The following is an 18,740-nucleotide window of genomic DNA, read 5'->3' on the forward strand; positions in this document are numbered from 1 at the left end:
CGTATTAAACGCCAAACTTGGCTATATTACTGAGTTTAATAAATGCTATGGGTGACATTTTATTTTAAAATAATTCAATGGTCAGCTATGTTTGGATAGTACCGGCTTCCGTAAGCACGGGGCTACGATGTGACGCAGTGAGGCTGAGCGACCTTAACGGGCAGATCATTCCTACTGTCAAGATGGCGACATCGGAACCGGTAAGTAGAACAAGCCCTAACTCGGATAAATCTACGCTCTCCTCTTCCCGGAGCTATCACATCATCTCGTCCTTTGACTTCTTTATAATTTAATATCACACGGTCGTGTGATAACGTGTGTTTTCAAAGAAATCATTTTGCTGACGCTTTTTTGGCATGGGTAGCTGGTCGCCTTTAGCATCCAGTCTCAGGCTCACTTTGTCGGCAGGGAGGCTTGGCTGCCTCATTCAAACTCCACTCAGTGACTGCACGTAACAAACAAAAACAAGGCTAAAAACGATTTCTCGCTAGGGACGATCATGTTTCTACGTTTTCTTGACAAGTTTCATGAGATTTCTTTCGACGCCGTAAAGCATCCTTAATTACATTTGTGACACGTGTGTGATTGTGTGCTTGTAGCTAGCCGGATGCTAAAAGGTACCATTGTTGACTTAAATCGTAATTAATTCACTGGCTGCCATTCGTGGCCACCAAAGTTGCTTTGATAGAGTCGTTTTTACTTTGACCACGATGAACTTTGTCAAAAATACTACGTATGACACTGAAACTATGGAAACCGGTCAACATCATTCCTCATTTTTTTTACCGGCGTTTACGTTTTTCTTAAATGAAAACATTGGCTGCCATTGATGGTGATGGACGTCCAATCCATTGTGACTGACAGGGTTGGCAGCGATCACCATTGGACGTCTGTCGCCGTCAATTGTACTCGAACATGATCATTAAATGTTTGCCAATACAGTTCAAACGGCTCAGATGTGTGTCCAAATTAGCAATATTTGTTGTACTGTGCTATTTTTATGAATTTGTGTATTGTACTAATGTTGTAAAACAGCGCAGCTGCATCTTTGAAACATGAACAGAAGTGGAAGTGTGACTTTGTTGAATATGTAAACCCCAGTTTTCATTATTTGAAATCTGTAGTAATTGTCTTTTCAGTCGCAATTGATTTTGGTGAACAGCAATTCTTTTGATTGTTTAGTCAAAATACATCCCATCACTGTGCCCATCTTGTGACATGTGACAAGCCATATCAAGAAGTGAATTTTATGGCGTCACAATTTGTAAAAAGGGGTGGAAATGAAAACGTGACCTTTCATTTGTGAAAGCAAACCCTCATATTGTTGATAATCCACCTAAACCTTGAGTGCACCCTAATCAATCATCTGCTTTGATTCCTGATAGACACAAATGGGTGGTCTTTAACAGGTTTTTCCTTTTTTTTGTCTCATTGCAGAAAGCCCCCGAAACTGAAGAGCCTCAACCTGAGAGCCAAGTTGCCAACCAAGAACAGTACATCAAGCACCCCTTGCAAAACCAGTAAGCGCGAACACGTTCAATGTTTAGTTAAAGAATAATTTTCACGGAAAGAACAGGCCGTAAGATATCATATTTCAGTGCCGTTGATGGAGATAGACGGTGATTATTACTGGAGACATTTTTTTCTTTTATATTGTATCCTGCTTCGCTTATAATATGTGGAAAAACTAGGGCTAAACATTACCAAAATATATTTCTATGCATCTCTACTAAGCCTGAACGGTGGATGTATCATTGGTACTGCAAAATTACGTAATACTCACTACCAATAAACTGCATGACGTAATGTGAAAATGATCAGCAAAACGACTTTAATCTGATGATATATTATATTTTCCTCCTTTTAAATTACAAATTTAACTTATCTATAGTAGTGCAAAATCTAATTCCTTGCATGGCAACAGATGAAGACTGATTAATAATTTTCACCATTAATACCGTTCCAGGTATCTCTATCTGCATACTGCACACTTAGCATACTACTACATCTGAGCCAATTTTTTTTCCCCGCGAGAGATCCCAAATTTCAACATTTCTTTATCCTTCACAAAAGCAACAAAAACAAAATAAAGCTTAAGTGCCCATGGGAAACATGGCACATCCCTTTATAAAAAAAAAAAAAAGCGGAAAAATCTAGAAATTTCTCTCGTTTGACGGTCACGCCGACGCCCGAACGCTAACCCGCGTTGTAAACAAACAGCCCATAGTGTTTACGACTCTTGTGGCTCGGCGGTGCCGGTGCGTGGACCAAAGGGGGGCGGGGGGTGGTCAGCGAGTTCATCCGATGGCCTCACTTTGCCCCCGCTCGCCGGTACGCCCCTCCAAACAAATGAAAGAATCACCTCAGTAGCCAGAAACAAAGGTTCCATTCGTTCTGCGCTTTTTGCTCTTTCCTGGCATTTCGGATGCCACCGTTTATTGCCCTTATCGGCTAATGATGTTTTTCCGACGACACTCCCGGAAGCTAATGATAGCCAACGTGTTATTTGCCACGGTGGCGTCAAAGCTGACTGTTTGTTGTTATTGTTTCCCAACTTCTCAGATGGGCTCTGTGGTATTTCAAAAATGACAAAAACAAAGACTGGACGGAGAACTTGCGTCTCATTTCCAAATTTGACACAGTAGAAGACTTCTGGGCGTGAGTATTTCAAACATTTTTTCAGCTTGTCCCTTTTTTATTTTTTTGGGCTACCATTGACAGCGATTGTCATAAATTGACTGTTGTGAAAGTCAGCCCTTAATTTGAGCAATTTGACTTTACATGAGTGACACATTTCTTGTTTAAAGGATTTTGACATAGTATATTTGACATGAGGGCGGCCCCGCAGCTGAATGGATAGCGCGTCGGCCTCACAGTGGGGGTCCTGGGTTCAAATCCAGGTTGGTCCATCTTTGTGGAGTTTGCATGTTCTCCCAGGGCCTGAGTGGGTTTTCTCTGGGTACTCTGGTTTCCTCCCACATTACAAAGACATGCATGGTAGGCTGATTGGACACTCTGATCACATTCTGATGTGATCAACTTTTTTTTGAACATTCTCATGGCGCCCGCCCTCCTTGTCAAAATGGATTGGACGTCGACTGTCGAAAGCCGTCAATGAGTTAAATGAGTCACAATTCATCCATGAGTGTTAAAGATGTAAATGTGGTCAAGAAAAGATATCGAGATTTGACATAAAAATGCATCGTTAAAATTGCATTTACACGAAATATGTACATTTATATGTAGTAAAAAAAAAACGTGTGCTTCTTTCAGGTTATACAACCACATACAACAGCCCAGCAAGCTCCTTGTTGGTTGCGACTATTGCTTATTCAAGGTATGGCGATGGTCCGACTTCCTTCAATGCTTTTGCCCTCGGACAGGCGCGCTGATGAGATGATGCATTTCAGGACGACATCAAGCCCATGTGGGAAGACACCCGCAACAAAGCGGGGGGGCGGTGGCTGATGACCCTCAACAGAGTGCAGCGGCACAATGACCTCGATCGCTACTGGATGGAAACGGTGAGCGCATGCGAGCCAGCGCCGCCCGCATTTAGCGTGTATGTGAGGGTGTTTTTCTTTTCCCCACGGCAGCTCCTGTGCTTGGTGGGCGAGTCTTTCGACGACGCCAGCGACGACGTGTGTGGCGCCGTGGTCAACGTAAGGCACAAAGCTGACAAAATTTCCATCTGGACCAGCAACTGCCAAAACAAGGACGCCATCATGACGATAGGGTGAGTGTCTCCCTAATGGTACTCATTTGCACCTGTTTTGTGTTCGATTTATGGAAGCGTATTGGTGTCGCACCCAAAAAAGTATATTTTTGATTTATTTGAACATTCTGCATGTACCATCATCTGTGAACTATACATACATATACCTGAGCTGGCAGCCAATGAGTTAACATTCTTAATTTGACATGATGCATTAACTGTTATAAAGAAAAAGCATTTTTCCCATTTTAATATGATCAATTTGAATTTGCCATTTTATGGTTGTCAATTTCACACGATAACACCAGTTAGCAAATATTTTTGAGTGTGAAAGGGCTCTTTTGTTGACACAAAAACCAAGTGACCACGAGATGGCGTCGTTAACCTTAACTTGTTTGTCGTCTGGTGCCGCTAGGCAAACTTACAAGAACCTTCTGAGCATCCCCAATAAAGCCATGCTGGGCTACCAGTCGCACGAAGACACGTCCAGCAAGAGCGGCTCCACGACCAAGAACATGTACTCCGTTTGAAAGGTCAACACTTTAGATTTTAACAAGAGTTACAAACCCACATCATTATCTTCATGTTAACATTTTGGAGTCAACTACTGTAGTGTTGTTTCCTTTCACCCAGAAGATAAAGAAACATTTCAGGTCATCACAGTTTGCAAGAATAAGAGAAAGGTATGGAAAGGGGAAGCAGTCCTGGGCAGTTTTATTCTCACCACCTGGTGACATTCCATTGCAGAGAATCGACAATATCTCCAAAAAGTTGATTGAGTAGGTAAACTGTGGCTACGCTCCCCTGTGGTTTTGAATTTTTATGGCCACTTGTTGTTTCAGCTATGCTGGAATTGTGGTTTATTGCTTGTAGTATTTTTTATTTTATTTTTTGTTCTTTGTTTCCTCTTTTGAACTCTTTACATTTATTTATAATGTATATGCCTTGCAGTTGAGAATGAACGATGTTTTTATTTTTTTTTGGAAGGTTGAAAATGTGGACTACTGCATTCTAGATGACATTTTTTTACAGTAAAGATACTGACCCAACACTTTCTTTGTGTATTTTGCATTTTTCAGTCATTAGAGATGTGTGGATTTTCATATAAACCATTCCAATTGAATAATTGACGTGGATTGGAAACCGAGATTAAGGAAAATGTCAAAGTATCTTCCATTGCCCTTGCAATCAACAATAGAGAAATTTTTATTAAATCAAGATACCAGATGACAAATTTCTGTTAACTCGATGTTATAATTGCGTAACGATACTTTTGCACACAAATATCATGTCAGGATACTTTAGTGCAGGGGTGTCAAACTCATTTCGCATCGTGGGCCACATACGGCCTAGGGAGATGTCAAGTGGGCCGGACCATTAAAATTATACCATGCTCTGCTATAAATACCTAAATATCATGTCTTTCCTTTGTTTTGGTGTAAAGAAGCACAAGAACATTAGGAAAATATTGAAATTGAATGAACTATCCTTTTTCAAAACATTTCATGAAACACCTCATATTTCGAGTGCGCCCCTTAGCGGATAATCCACGAATTGCAGCGAATTAAAAATATTAATTCCATGTCTTTTATGCATTTTTTCCACTTTCAAATTATCCTGCGGGCCTGATCGAACCTCCTTGGGGGGCGGTTCCGGCCCGCGGGCCGTATGTTTGACACCACAGCTTTAGCCAAATGAATCCCAATTGAAAAAGCGTATCCAAGTATGTAACCTTAGAAGTCAAAAACAAACACTGAAGTGCATGTCACCGCAATGTTCATAATGTGCAATATTGTATCTTAAAGTATTAAAGCCCAACCAAAAAGTATTTACAGTACGTTATTATGAAAACAATGCATTTGTTTTGAAGTATTAATGCCCAACCTAAAAGTATTTGCAGCCCCAGCCCCCTGACTAATGCACTCTATGATGAAAACGATCTCTTTTTTTTGTGTCTATGTGTAATAGGCGTGGCCGAGGCGTGGCTGTGGTCAGAGTTCAAAAGACCCGCCGCCACGCCGCCATTTTTCAAAATGGCGAATGAGCCGGAGCCTGGTCGTGTTGGACTGCTGAGCTGCTCAGAATTGACGATTTCCCGAAGAAAGACCCGACAAACTTCTTCCAGGACAATGCAGCGCGTTCGGTACTTTGTCTTTTGGGGATTTCGTAGCCCCAGTTCTCATTTTAAGAGTGCTTTTTGACGGGAGCGTGCTTCATTGGCGTGATGTAGCCCCGACGTGGATGCAAACACAAATGTTTGCTAGCAAGTTGGCTACATTGCGTCACCTATTGCTCTTAATGTTTAAAAAGAAACCCTTCCATTGTGTGTTTCAGTCCCTCAACGAGGACAGACTGCTGGGAAACATCAAGAATGTGGCCATAACGGCCAAAAAGGAGCAGTTTGTCGGCAAAGTGAGTCTTTTTTTAATAGCTTCTAATTCCTCTACCCGTGTAATTGGATTGGATAACTTTATTCATCCCGTATTCGGGAAATTTTGTTGTCACAGTAATGTTTAGATATCAGCGACCAGTGTTCACAGCTTTCCTAAATTAGTTTGTTTAGCACCCAGTTAGTGTCTTCATTCAAAATTGGAGTGTATCATAATAATAATCGGACATAGGCCCTGTCGTCATTATCACAACACAAAAAGCCTAGGCTTTTTGTGTTGTGATAATGACGACAGGGCCTATGTCCGATTATTATTATGATACACTCCAATTTTGAATGAAGACACTTTAACTGGGTTGGCGTTGATTTTTAATAGCAAGATCCTGTGTGGGTAACTCACACTAGTGCCATCAAGTGGAAGTGTAAGGAATAACCAGTACACTTCTAGAATACGTATATACCTTTGCCCTTCCCTTTCCTAAAGGAAGACTTCAGGGCTTGGACCTTTTGATTTTTAATTGTGGTTTTGACAAAACCTAAGCGAGACATTCATTCAACCGTAGCGCAGGGGTCATTTTTGACTCGTTTAAACAACCATTTTTCCTCCGTCTAAGAGCTTTGTGAGACGTTTTTTTCTTTTTTTTTATTGAATGGGAGTCATTTGTGCATTAAAATGGTTAAATAAGCAATGACATAATCATGCTGTGGTGTTTTGCAGAGGTTTAAAGCCACGGAGATGGTGGAAGCTGTCCAAATCTACAAGACCAAAGAAGTCGTGTATGACGTAAGACCTGTTTTTCAGGTTATTTGATTTATTATTTTCATGTCATGTGTACTAAAAATACTCTATTTTGCTTCTCTTCAAGGTCCACCCAAGTTTACCAAATCAACGCTAAAGAAAGGTGACTTTGGAGCGTGGCACAGCCTTTGACACCAACATCTTGAGGGCCCCTATCCAGTATGTTTTCCACCACATCTGAAAAGAGAGATGGGTCCTTCTGATGTTGGTAAAACCTAACTTAGTGTTGTTTTTTGGTCAAATCTTTTGCCCTAACTGGCCCCCAGTATTTTTTTTTAATGTTGGACTTAGTCTATTGTGCTTTGACCCTCTTTTTTCTCCCCAGAATTCCATCCAGTGCCAAGAAGAGATTCATCATTTGAAACCCCACCTCTAAATGCTGGAAGACCTATGTGAACTTCTCAATTGCCCCATTTTGTGGGAAAATAAAACCTTTGAAATATACTCATGTATTTTTCTTCATAGAATGAGCAAAAGAATGCAAGCAACATGACATTTTATAATTTTTATTCAAAGAAATAAATTTGCACACTTAGGCTCACATTGATTGGTATATTCCACCTGTAGACAAGCAACATTTAGAATTAAAAAAAAAGAAAAAAGACCATTGAGGGTCTGGGGTCTTTTTTCTCCAAGTGTTTTAACAAAGACAAATGACACTCAAATCTCTTTTATTGAAATTTCTGATTGAAGAAAAAAAAAGAAATCCTCCTCACCTTAGGGATCGGGACATCACCTATAAAATAAGAGGGGGGTTAGTAAATTGCAACTTTAGTCAATAAAATAATGTGAGATTGGAATGTTTTGACTTGGATACATAACAATATAACCCGGAAATAAGCTGCTTCTGGTAGGCAGCGCTATCGCATTTCGATCTTAATCCATATGAAATATATAGTATATATGCGTCTGACGAAATAGTGCGTGCTTTGTGTGTCTAAAATACAGAAATAGCACTCGTTACTGACACTGCGGCGTAAGAAACAATGCGCCAAATAAGCGTGAAAATACGGTATTAACCTCAGAGCAGAGTTCAGAGACGATGCATCATCTTCAAGTGGGCAACCTGGGAAGATCACCTGGTCCTCCAGGGTCTGGACATCACCATGGACCTGGTGCGTGCAAAAACAAAGAGCAAACGTTATCATATACAGTGGTACCTCGAGATACGAGCGAAATGGTTAAATAATAAATATTAACCTCAGAGCAGAGTTCAGAGACGATTCATCATCTTCAAGTGGGCAACCTGGGAAGATCACCTGGTCCTCCAGGGTCTGGACATCACCATGGACCTGGTGCGTGCAAAAACAAAGAGCAAAAGTTATCATATACAGTGGTACCTCGAGATACGAGCGAAATGGTTAAATAAGCAATGACATAATCATGCTGTGGTGTTTTGCAGAGGTTTAAAGCCACGTTTATCCGTTCCGGAAATGAGCTCGTATGACGAGATTCTCGTAACTCGAGCGGACGTTTTCCATTGAAATGAATGGAAAACAAATTAATTTGTTCCAGCCCTCTGAAAAAACACCAAAAACAGGATATTGGATTGGAAAACATGTTTTATTTCTTCTAATTCGCCATCTATTAACAAAGTAACACATAACTAGTGGTTTAATAGTAATAAAATGTTGGCGGTTTGCCACGCCTCCACCCTCCCGTTCGCTATCCATGGACTGTTTGCTGTTGTATTGCCTTCAAAATATTCCCAAAATGATGCACACAAATGTCCTCACAATAGGATAACGCACGACCACTTGCCAACGAGAAATAGTCTTTAAGGAACGATGGCGGGACCTTTCCTAAGAAAGAATAACAGGAAATGACATAGCTGAGCTTCCCACGTAGTGATTGTGGGTAATGAAGTTTTATTCTGAGAAAGGTTGCCATTGCCTACGGGTGTTGTGTGCAGGAGTATACTTTATTACCCAGAAAGCCCTCTTTTTGCATGCGCGTTGTGCGTTTCCTGGTCCTAGGAGGAACTCGTCTGAATTATTCGTTCCGTGCTTGTAAATATTGTTATACACGAAAGATATGCAAAAAAGACCTGGCTTGGTCGCATCACGAAATTTTGACCGCATAACGGGCGAATTATTCGATCGAAATTTCCCCCGTAAGACGAGCATTTTGTATGACGAGCGGTCGTATGACAAGGTCCCACTGTACAGAGACTGGAGATTCAACAGATGTGTTTCGGTGGGTTTTTTTGGTCATTAGTATTACCTTGATACCTTGGCCCAGTCTCCTCTCCCCTCAAGGGTGTGCATGGTTCTGGACACACGGGAATAGCTGCATCTTGATTGAACCAAGCTATTTGGGAAGTGCAAACAATTATTACAGGAAAGAGAAATCTTCAAGTAAATGATCAAGATAAAGAATGAAAATAAGTTAGTGAATTTTTTTTATTATTTTATTTTATTTATTTTATTTATTTTATTTATTTTATTTATTTTATTTATTTTATTTATTTTATTTATTTTATTTATTTTATTTATTTTATTTATTTTATTTATTTTATTTATTTTATTTATTTTATTTATTTTATTTATTTTACTTATTTTATTTATTTTACTTATTTTATTTATGTTTTATTTGACCAATTGCTGCGAGTGTAATTTGTATTTGACGTATCGTCTCAAATGTGAATGATTTCAATATTTTCATGAAATAAAGTACTATCGATGCCGGTAGGCCCCCTACACAACATGAACAATTAAAAAAATATAAGTTAGTGAATGCTCGGTACTAATTTCCCCTTTCCAGACAAAGCGATTCAATATACAGACTGATGTTTAAAGCTAGGAGAAAGTCGGCTTGACAATTTTTGTATAAATGATTTTTGTTTTAAAACAGAATTACAAATTGGAAAAGGGCGTTTAGCAATCGCAGTGAAAACTATCATTACATTCAACACACCTTCACCTGGCAAACTGACCGTTGATATCTCGGCTTTGTTTGATAAAATGAAGTCTTCCCCCACGACTCAATAATGGAGAGAATACGGACAAAATACTTTTGAAGTCAAATGTCGTGAGGCTAATGCTAAACTAGCTAGTGACATGCCAAGGAGCCCATACTTCAAATGTCGACGGTGTGTTCGACCTGGCAATAAACTAACAGATTTGTTGGCGTTTTGGCTCAATTGATTCCTAAAAAAATCTCCCGGTAGGGTGTTAAAAATGCACATAGGCCAGTAAATTGCTCTAGTCTCGGGCTTACCTCGTTTGGGTGCTAGTCGTTAGACCGACGGCATGGAAATGGCTGCGCAAAGGGGCGAGACGCTGCGCAGGTGCATAATTTAAGCACCTGCGTCACCAATGGGCGTAACGACGCCCATAGGAGGTGATTTGTCCTCCCGACTCAATGACCATGTTTGGAAGATGACGTACTATAGTCGCCATTTTTGTAGTCTTGATGCTGTAAAAGAGTGTGTTCGTTTTTTTTTTTTTTATATAAAAAGCCTTACTATACATGGTCATTTTTTAAAGAAAAAAGCCTTACTATACATGGTCATTTTTTACAAATTAAAAAGCCTTACTATATACTATGTCGTATTTTAAGAAAAAAAAGCCTTACTATACTATGTCGTTTTTTAAGAAAAAAAGCCTTACTATACTATGTCGTTTTTTAAAGAAAAAAAGCCTGCATCCCCGGTAGCAACTCTATCACAGGCGCCGTTGGAGGGGATGCGAACACAGATGCTACCGGGGATGATGTTTGACACCCCTGCTTTAGTGTAAATTTGGCCCCGATGTTGCTCCATTTGAAGTCTCTGGTTTTACGCCATCCCCGTCCACTTTACGGCAGCGTCGCAACAAGCATTGGTTGCTTGGCAACCTATCATTTCCGGCCCTTTCCAAAGAGCTGATGGCAAACAGGTGAGTTCAACTTCGGTGTTCAGACACGCGTGAGCCAAACACGTCCTTTTATCGGTAAGTTGCTACGATTGGAAGTATTTTTGTCCCTCGAATGCAGGACCTAGTATTGTTTTTATTCTTTTCACGGATCTCCACGACCAGCCGGCTCTGATGTGTGCCGGTGAGCAACCGGCGATGCCGACGGCGACTCGTTTTGCCGTGGACGAATTCCACCGAGGAGCACTTTTTCTATCGCTTCAATTTAAGGTAATTTCAAACGCAAAGAAAGATCAATGTTGGCAGCTTTGTTGAGGTCCCGGCACGGGACTCATTCTGGACTTAAGTGTCATTCCAGTACTGTGCAAGTTCGGATTCAATTCCTGCCAGCAAGGGGGAGAGCGGGGTTGGTTGTCAATTTTTTTAGCTCTGTCATGATATATTTTGAGCACATGTGAGACTAATTGGTGGTTCATTTTTGGTTCATCGTGTGCTGCCACACAGCCAGTTCAAGTGGATTGGACGTCTATTAATAAACCAAATTAGTGGAACTGGAAGAGTTGACAAACTATGTTGTATGTTAAATTCATTATATTTGTATTGTAGCAACCTGGAACAAATGAGCTAGCTACTAAAGAAAATAACTTTTTTTAAATGTTCATAATTTTAATTTTGGATAGCAATTATCAGTTTGATAACTTCATATTTGGCTAAAACGGTATGACAAGCTTAATTGTTAGGATGGTTATAACTCAACTAGAGACACTTTTTCTTTCTCATGCTTTAAGTCCCACTATTAAAAGTTTGTTACACACTGATCAAAGATAGAATCGTGTCGAAGAGTATTAAAAAACAAATTATCAAGACTCACAAATCCCAAACTATTGAAATTTTATAATGGAAATAATCCGTAAGGGCTTGCTTCTGCATGATTTCCAGAAGAGGGCATATGATTCAGTGGAAAACAGTAGTCGAGATTTGTTTACGTTATTGTGCGACGAGTCAAAATACAAAATGGAAAGTGGGTCAGCGGAAGAATTAAGTTTCAAGAGGCATAATTTGCCATTTTTGATTTCCAGGAAAAAAAATGAGGAAATATGTGCCTTGACCTGATAAACTATGCTCAACGGTTGGAAAAATATAAATGATAGATTTCAGAAAAAGAAATACTCTAGTAAATAATATAGAAATGTGATGCATGAGTTCAAAATTTTAGATCTTAAATTTCACATTAAAACTTGAGTAGTTTGACGCCAGCGTTGGGTGTAACAAAAAGATCTGTTTTATTCTAATGTCACATCACGTTAGGTTAACACGTCGTAATTCGTCACGATAAACTTGGTTAGTTTCGACATGACATTTGGAATTTGAAAAAGCAAATTGGGTGAGTTGCTCCTGGCAGCTGGTGTCAAGTTCAAAGTATTATTATTATTATTATTATTATTTGCTGTCGGTACAGCGGAGTCGCTCGCTGATCCCAATTTTGTGGGGCAAGCCAAATTTTGACTTTCTTTTTTTTTTAATTGCCCTTGTCATATCAACTCGAAAACCTTTTTTTTTTTTAAATATTGGTTTTCATGTATTTTTCTATTCCCGAGTTTTAAAGTAAAATAATTCCATCTTGGTCATTTTAGAATGCACTTTATAATAACTGAACCAACTCAAAAATGTTCTTTTTATATTAATAGTTTTACTCCAAGTCTTCAGTGGAATGCAAACTTTCTATGAAATTGTTGCTTTTTGTAGTCGTCATTAAATTTCAAAAAAACATTGTAAAAAAAAAAATATTTTTTATTCGTTACATTTCTATAGTAAAGCATTCCATTAAAAATAAATTAACTCATTCATTATGTAGTAAAATATTACCACATATGTACCATTAATATTGTGTATTGTGAATGATTAAATTAACTATTTTCATTAATTCACTATTATTCCCCAAAATATTTTAAATAAAAAAATATTATGAATTTTCTTTAACCAATTTATGGAATAGAATGTAGGACTTGCACTCAAATTCACCCATACCTAGGACCCCCAAACTTTAAAAAAGGGTATATACTAACTGTATAAATTTTACTATTATTTTTACATTACTCAATAAAAAAATATATAAAAAAAAATGCTACTTTAGATGTCATTGCTTTGTGAACCATTTAAATTCAACTACCACTTTCCTATTAGCCATTTTGTCACATTTGGGCTCACTTATCAACACGTTTTTTTTAATACAAATAAACAGGTTTGAGTTAGCCACTAATGTAGCAATTGCTACATCAGCAAACCATTTTGAGACATTTACCAGCCTGTTTTTTCCTGGCGTCGCCCTCCTGTCCGACCATTTATCAAACGTGTAGTTTTGCTACAGAATACCCCCCCAAAAAAAAAATGCCCGTAGTAGATGAAAGTTCCCTGAACCATCGTGGTTAATTCAAGTGCACACTTTTTCTGACTGCGATGCAATTACAGAAGCTTGAGTGCAGCTTCATTGTTACGGAACCCCCTTGGGAACATTCTTACGTGCACTTTAAAAGCAAGGGTGCTGTTTTTTGCAACTTGAGAAAAGTCCTCACTTGTTAGCTTGTTTGTTCCCGTCAAAAGGAGGGGAAAAATACTGCTTATTAAAGTAAACAATATTTGCCACCAAGCCGATACGCATTTGTCCCGACACTTTGCGTGAATGAGTTCAATGACCTGCACTAAAAGTCTACATTGTATAGGGAACCCCCCACCCAGCCCCTAGTTGAGAAAAAAAAGTGGCAATTATCCACAACGAGTGAAGGCAAGGCAGCTTTAGAGCGCTTCGCCTCCCAGTGTGAGTCCTGGCAGCTGTAAAGCTCGCCTTGCGTGTCAAGGCCGGACAGACGCCGGCGCTCAACGGAGAGCGGGCCGAGCGGAGCCACGCTAGGGCCACGCCAGAGCCACGCAAGAGCCACGCTAGAGCGCTTCCGCCGTGTGTGTGGCGCGGATTACTGGTATTTTCAGATTACCGCTCAGCAAGACAGAACTGTCTGCCCCTCTGACCCCCTTTTTGGGGAAAATATCTTGACAATTGGCGCTCTCACGCTCGCTGGAAAATTGGGGCTCCAGTTGTTTTTAGCAAGGCATGCACTTGGATTTGATGTCAATGGTCGTCAATGGCAGCGAAGGAGTTAAAAGTCTAAATTTAACCCAATTTACTGTGATTCTTAACTCCTTCACTGCCATTGACATGGATATATATACACGTTGAATCCATGGGAACTGGGAAGATAGCTTTGAATGGTCACGCTTCACTGATTCTGACGGCAATGTATGGACATCCAATCCAATTTTCCGCTGTCGATGGCGGCCAATATGTTAACGAGGAACTGACAAAATGACTTTTATTGAGTTGAATTGAATGCTTTTAGTGTCATTATACAAGTAGAATGAGATTTTTAAGCGTTCACCAAGTAGTGCACAAATAACAACAAACAGACAAATAAGTAATCAATAAATAAGTAGTCCAAGTGACATCAGCAGAGCGTAGCAGCCTTGTTCCGTCTGAAGTCCAGGATGAGTTCCATGGTTTTGGAGACGTTCAGCGCCAAGTTGTTGAGAGCGCACCACTCGCTGAGTCTATGGACTCAACAACAAACACCTAGATAATCAATATATAGTACATAATGCTAAATAATTAATTAATAAATAGTAATAGAAAAATAACTGGTCAACATAATACATAAGTAGTAGTAATAAGTCTCGATTAGGTCCTAGGTGCAGAACTCGACTTAAGTATGGTGACAGTTCTTGGGGAAAAACTGTCCTTGAGTCTGTTTGTCTTGGCTGTTTTGGCTCTGTAGCGCCTTCCAGAGGGCAGCAGGTTGAAGTGGTGGAAGCCGGGATGCGTATTGTCTTTTATGATGCTTTTTGCCCTTCTAAGGTATCGAGATTTGTAGATGCTGGACAGGGTAGATAGGGGCATTTGATGATCTTTTGGGCTGTGTTGATGATCCTCTGCAGTTATGAGTTCAAACATCAATTATAAGACATTTTGTAAGAGGTACTCCAACCGGTTTCCACATACTATGATACTCAATTCGTTCAAATAGATGGGACAGATCGTGAGTTCCACTGCGTAAGGATACAAAGAGCCACACCATTGGACGTTATCATCATCAATGGTCGATGCGCCCATTTTAGCAACATCGGAGGTTTGCCATTTTTTTTTCAAGATTTGTAACGAGGCTCCAATTGCTGAAAGAGTGAGGAGTGGAGGGGAGGGCTAAGTGGCATTAGGCCAAAGGTGCAGCGTATTTGTTTACAGTAAAAGCCTTACAGATAAGTGATTGGCCCCGCCCACCTCCTCACGGACGTCTTAATCGAGCCTCTGCTTGAACCCTAAAGAATTGGCTGGCATCGGTTGGCACGACTCAGGGGGGTAGGGGTGTGGTTTTTTTTCCGGTTGGTGCCCGCCCCATCTGCCGCGGCGGCCGCCCACCCGCCCGCTGACACACTAACAGGTGCGTGTGTGCCGCTCGTCCTGTCCTCGCTTAGCCCGGCGAGCAGATGGCGCCCCCCCGCTCCATTTCCAAGCTCGCCCTGCCTTCCCCGCGCAACCCCTCTTTGTGTGGCTGAAAGGCGAACCCCGCTTGCCCCCGCCCACCCCGTCTCCATTGGCGGGACTGGGTCAGGTGGGGAGGAAACGCCGCTTAATCTGCCCATCGCGTGCCACCGGCCGCGGCCTGGCCTCTTTGTGTCTGGCACCCCTCGGATCGCGCCCTCCCTTCCCTCGCTCCCTCCCTCCGCCCCCCTTCATCTGTCTTTGCCCCTCCGTCGCAACCCAGTTTCTCCACGCCCAAGACGGCGGCGGCCTCGCCCTCGTCGGACTTTCCCCAGGGTTCTCGCCACCACCAAATTTGCAACTCGACTCATTCGCTGGCGTCCATTTCAACTGGGATGGCCGGCATCGAATGATCACGTTTCAGTGCCGTTGAAGACGATAGACACCCAATCCATTTGGAGTGGCGGCGACCGTTAGATCGGTCCCCCTCACCCGTCCGAATGAATTAGACGTCTAATATCGTCGATGGCACTGAAAGATGAGCGTTTAGATAGCCAGACTTCCAGTTTTGATAAATTGGATGTCTATATTTGTAAGTGGCAAACAATGAGTCAGTTCCTTTTTCATTCTAAGGTACTTACTTCCTGTACATTTTGCATTCCGAAGTCACTTCCTGTACATGTTAGATCATTTCCTGTTGATATTAGGTTTTTTTTTTTTAACAGGCATTTCCATATCACGTTCCCTTGATTTTGGGTCACTTCTTGTTGGTTTTGGGCCACTTTCTGTTAATTCAGGCGCTTTGTTTTTTCACTTTGTGTACATTTTTGGGTCACTTCCTGTTAACCCATTGGTCGCCAATGAATAGCAGTGAAACGTGAGCATTCAAAGCAAGTCGTCCCATTTTAAATGAATTTGACGTTTATTGTTTTCAATAAGTTCATTTCTTGGGTCATTTACTGCACATTTTAGGTCACTTATTTATTTTTGTCAAAAATATAGTGACCATCAATTGAGATATATTTTTCAATTTTTTTTGAGTTGAAAAGCCATCAGAATGAATAGAAATGTTTTCTTGCAAGTTGAATGTGCCATTCCAATTGAATGAGATCACAGTCAAGTCAAAAAGTCAAAAGACTTTATTGTCATTATACAACAACTGCGTATAACAAAATTAGTGGTGCTACTCCACAAAGTGCAAAAAAACATAAATGAGTCATTTTAAAAAGTCACTTCAGGGAAAATACGGGGACATTTTTGCATAATTGCACATTTTACATTATCAACATGCTGGTTGATAACGTTTGTATGTCTTGGTTCTGTGAATATTTCAATTTTTGAGGAAAAGTGGTTGACATTTTGAAATGTTGGCCTTGTTTCGCCTCAAAAAGACGTGTTTTTGACGCATACGTGAATTTTGGAACGTTTGACATGTTTTTAAGCAAGAATGTGACTGATAACCCACAATTTAGCGAGCGCTTTGGCGTATACTACATGTGAGTGACCTTGACATCTCTCGTATGTAAATGTAACCATTTATCACCCTCGCATGTTGTGCGTGTCACGCATCCATCACGCGTGGGGGTGGGGGGGCATCATTGCGCAAGGTGCGGCGCTCTGATTAGGATGAATGATACTTCTCAGGGGTGCTGCGATAGCATTGGGTTGCATAACCGCAGAGAAGGTGGGGGGGGGTGTCATTAACATTTGACCCCTGCTGACCTTGGCTTTAATTGACCCCTGATTTGGTCAGCGCAGGCTGCCGTCCGACAGGTCAGAGGTCAAAGCGTCCTCAGCTGTGCTGTCATGGTAACGGCAGCGCGCCTCGTACTCACTTTCAATCTTTGTTTGTTTTGGATTTGCTGGAAATGAAGACTTGCACCCATTTTTGAAATATGAATATTGCCTTGAGATGGTTCTGCCGCAGTTAGTTTGAAAGTCAATTTATCCTCAATTTTTGACTTGTATGTGTAAATTGAGGTATTTCATGCCATATATTTGCATTCTAGTTGAAAAAGTAGCTGTATGATTACTCTGATATTGTTTTACAACCAAAAGCAGGCAAATATTTTGATAATAAATACTAAATAAATCAGGGGATATATACTGTTTCTTCCGTTTATTATTATTTTTAAATAAATAGAATATTTGAATGTTTTCCCATTAAAATGTTATCATTTTAAATATTCTTTTTGAAAATAAAATGTAAATATATTATTTTTAGAAAATGTATTATTATTTATAATTTTTCCACTTGTCTTTAATAATAGCTAACATTCCTTTTTTTTCTTCTTACAAAAAATATACATATGGAGTTATTTGATTTTGTTTTTATATAAAATAAAAATACATTGGAAATAGTTTGGGAAAGAAAACAAATTTAACTTTTCCTATTTAGAATTACACAAAGAAAGTAAAAAAAAACATGTTTCAATTTTTGTTTTTTCAAAGGCTTTTCTTAAAGTTAAATTAAAAAATTGACTGCACTTGACGTGCCTTCATTTTCTGCCATTCAATCTATTGTATATTGGTTCGGTGACTACCTAGTAAAGATTTTGGCGTTTGGCTGGTCCGCCATTGTTTTCCCTCATCCCCATCTCCCCTCCATTCCACCGTTTTTCTTCTCCACTTCCTGTTTGTGACCGTTGTGGAAGGGTTTCCTCGCAATCCGCCAGGCGGTCGGGGAGAGCAAATCAATACCACGAATGTAACGAGTAGCCACAGAATATAGCCGTGATTTATTTACGGCAGAACTAAAAGCCTCTGCCGCTCTTCCACCCGACGTACCGCGGCGCTCGAGCGGGGCGGACCACCGCTGGCCATAAACGACATACAGTACGGGCGTACCCGAGTGCCCCGCCCTCCCAAACGAACGCTTTCTGGATTAACGAAAGCACGTTAACCAGAGTGTACAGTAAAGAAGGTGGGGTCCAAATTGAGATGCAAGCGGGAAAGAATGTGAGAATGAAGCGTGATGAAATGATGCGTGTTTTGCTTTATTGCAGTGGCCCCACCTACCCTTCCATCCCAGTGAGGAGGCGGTGCCGAGAAGAAGAAGAAGATGAGGAGGAGGAGGAGGAGGAGGAGGAGGGGAAGGCTGGGGTCCCCTCCCCTAATTCTGCCTGACGCGCATACATCCCCTCACTTCTTCCACGCACTCCACTCCACGAGGGGAACGGAGCCAACGCGCCAGCGTCTGCAGGTGTCCCGCCCTCGCGGATGCTACAAAACGGTATGATTCACCCCTCGTAAAGTTTCCCTCCCGCATCGCCGGGGAATTCCTCCCGCGTCGGCTTAATCCGCGCACACAATGCTTTTTTTTTTTTGGTAGTTTTTAAAATCGGCTCGTTCCATTCATGAAGTTCTACTACGCGGCTAGCGAGCCCCATGCGGTTCGTCGAGAGATTCGAAATGAGTCAAAAGTGAAGGAAGTTTTATAAGAAAAAGGCTGCAACTGC

The 18,740-nt window shown here is 40.8% G+C and overlaps 2 protein-coding genes and 2 long non-coding RNA genes across 10 annotated transcripts in view; 3 read left to right on the forward strand and 1 right to left on the reverse strand.

Annotated features, from left to right (window-relative positions):
* The first annotated feature begins 6 nt into the window (after positions 1–6).
* On the forward strand, positions 7–4,766 carry eif4e1c (eukaryotic translation initiation factor 4E family member 1c). Of its 4 annotated transcripts, none has more exons than XM_077614106.1 (7): positions 7–200; positions 1,438–1,520; positions 2,563–2,658; positions 3,274–3,337; positions 3,411–3,736; positions 4,131–4,248; positions 4,349–4,766. In XM_077614106.1, exons 1-6 carry the CDS (start codon positions 78–80, stop codon positions 4,243–4,245), a joined length of 807 nt encoding a protein of 268 aa, XP_077470232.1. In that variant the 5' UTR covers positions 7–77; the 3' UTR covers positions 4,246–4,248; positions 4,349–4,766. The 4 variants fall into 4 exon arrangements, with proteins under 4 accessions (XP_077470232.1, XP_077470233.1, XP_077470231.1 ...); XM_077614107.1 differs by having other exon boundaries at positions 4,352–4,766; XM_077614108.1 differs by having other exon boundaries at positions 46–200; positions 3,411–3,524; positions 3,597–3,736; positions 4,131–4,766.
* A 939-nt stretch (positions 4,767–5,705) lies between these two features.
* On the forward strand, positions 5,706–7,347 carry LOC144085134 (uncharacterized). Of its 2 annotated transcripts, none has more exons than XR_013304028.1 (5): positions 5,706–5,858; positions 6,050–6,127; positions 6,823–6,888; positions 6,971–7,111; positions 7,229–7,347. It is a non-coding gene; the product is annotated as an uncharacterized LOC144085134 (long non-coding RNA). The 2 variants fall into 2 exon arrangements; XR_013304029.1 differs by having other exon boundaries at positions 6,971–7,107.
* A 46-nt stretch (positions 7,348–7,393) lies between these two features.
* On the reverse strand, positions 7,394–10,631 carry LOC144085135 (uncharacterized). 3 transcript variants are annotated; one of them, XR_013304032.1, is made up of 7 exons: positions 10,515–10,631; positions 10,123–10,320; positions 9,127–9,213; positions 8,104–8,195; positions 7,924–8,015; positions 7,620–7,639; positions 7,394–7,464 (listed from the first exon to the last, which is right to left on the reverse strand). It is a non-coding gene; the product is annotated as an uncharacterized LOC144085135 (long non-coding RNA). The 3 variants fall into 3 exon arrangements; XR_013304030.1 differs by having other exon boundaries at positions 7,394–7,639; positions 10,515–10,626; XR_013304031.1 differs by lacking the exons at positions 7,394–7,464; positions 7,620–7,639 and adding an exon at positions 7,805–7,840 and having other exon boundaries at positions 10,515–10,629.
* A 126-nt stretch (positions 10,632–10,757) lies between these two features.
* The window catches only part of LOC144085119 (EGF-containing fibulin-like extracellular matrix protein 1), a 31,319-nt gene continuing 23,336 nt past the window's right edge, over positions 10,758–18,740 (forward strand). Inside the window, exons 1-3 of the mRNA XM_077614130.1 lie at positions 10,758–10,835; positions 10,923–11,027; positions 18,288–18,514. The gene's annotated coding sequence lies outside the window, so the exon portion shown is untranslated. The remainder of the gene's footprint in view (positions 10,836–10,922; positions 11,028–18,287; positions 18,515–18,740) is intronic.

This window comes from Stigmatopora argus, chromosome 11 (assembly GCF_051989625.1).
Source record: "Stigmatopora argus isolate UIUO_Sarg chromosome 11, RoL_Sarg_1.0, whole genome shotgun sequence".
NCBI lineage: Eukaryota > Metazoa > Chordata > Actinopteri > Syngnathiformes > Syngnathidae > Stigmatopora > Stigmatopora argus.

Bases quoted from the DNA above. Each gene is read 5' to 3' on its own strand.
- eif4e1c (XM_077614106.1), top strand. From the start codon at position 78: ATGGTCAGCTATGTTTGGATAGTACCGGCTTCCGTAAGCACGGGGCTA. The intron at 201-1,437 runs GTAAGTAGAACA...GTCTCATTGCAG, and splicing joins AGATGGCGACATCGGAACCG to AAAGCCCCCGAAACTGAAGA. The intron at 2,659-3,273 runs GTGAGTATTTCA...TGCTTCTTTCAG, and splicing joins ACAGTAGAAGACTTCTGGGC to GTTATACAACCACATACAAC.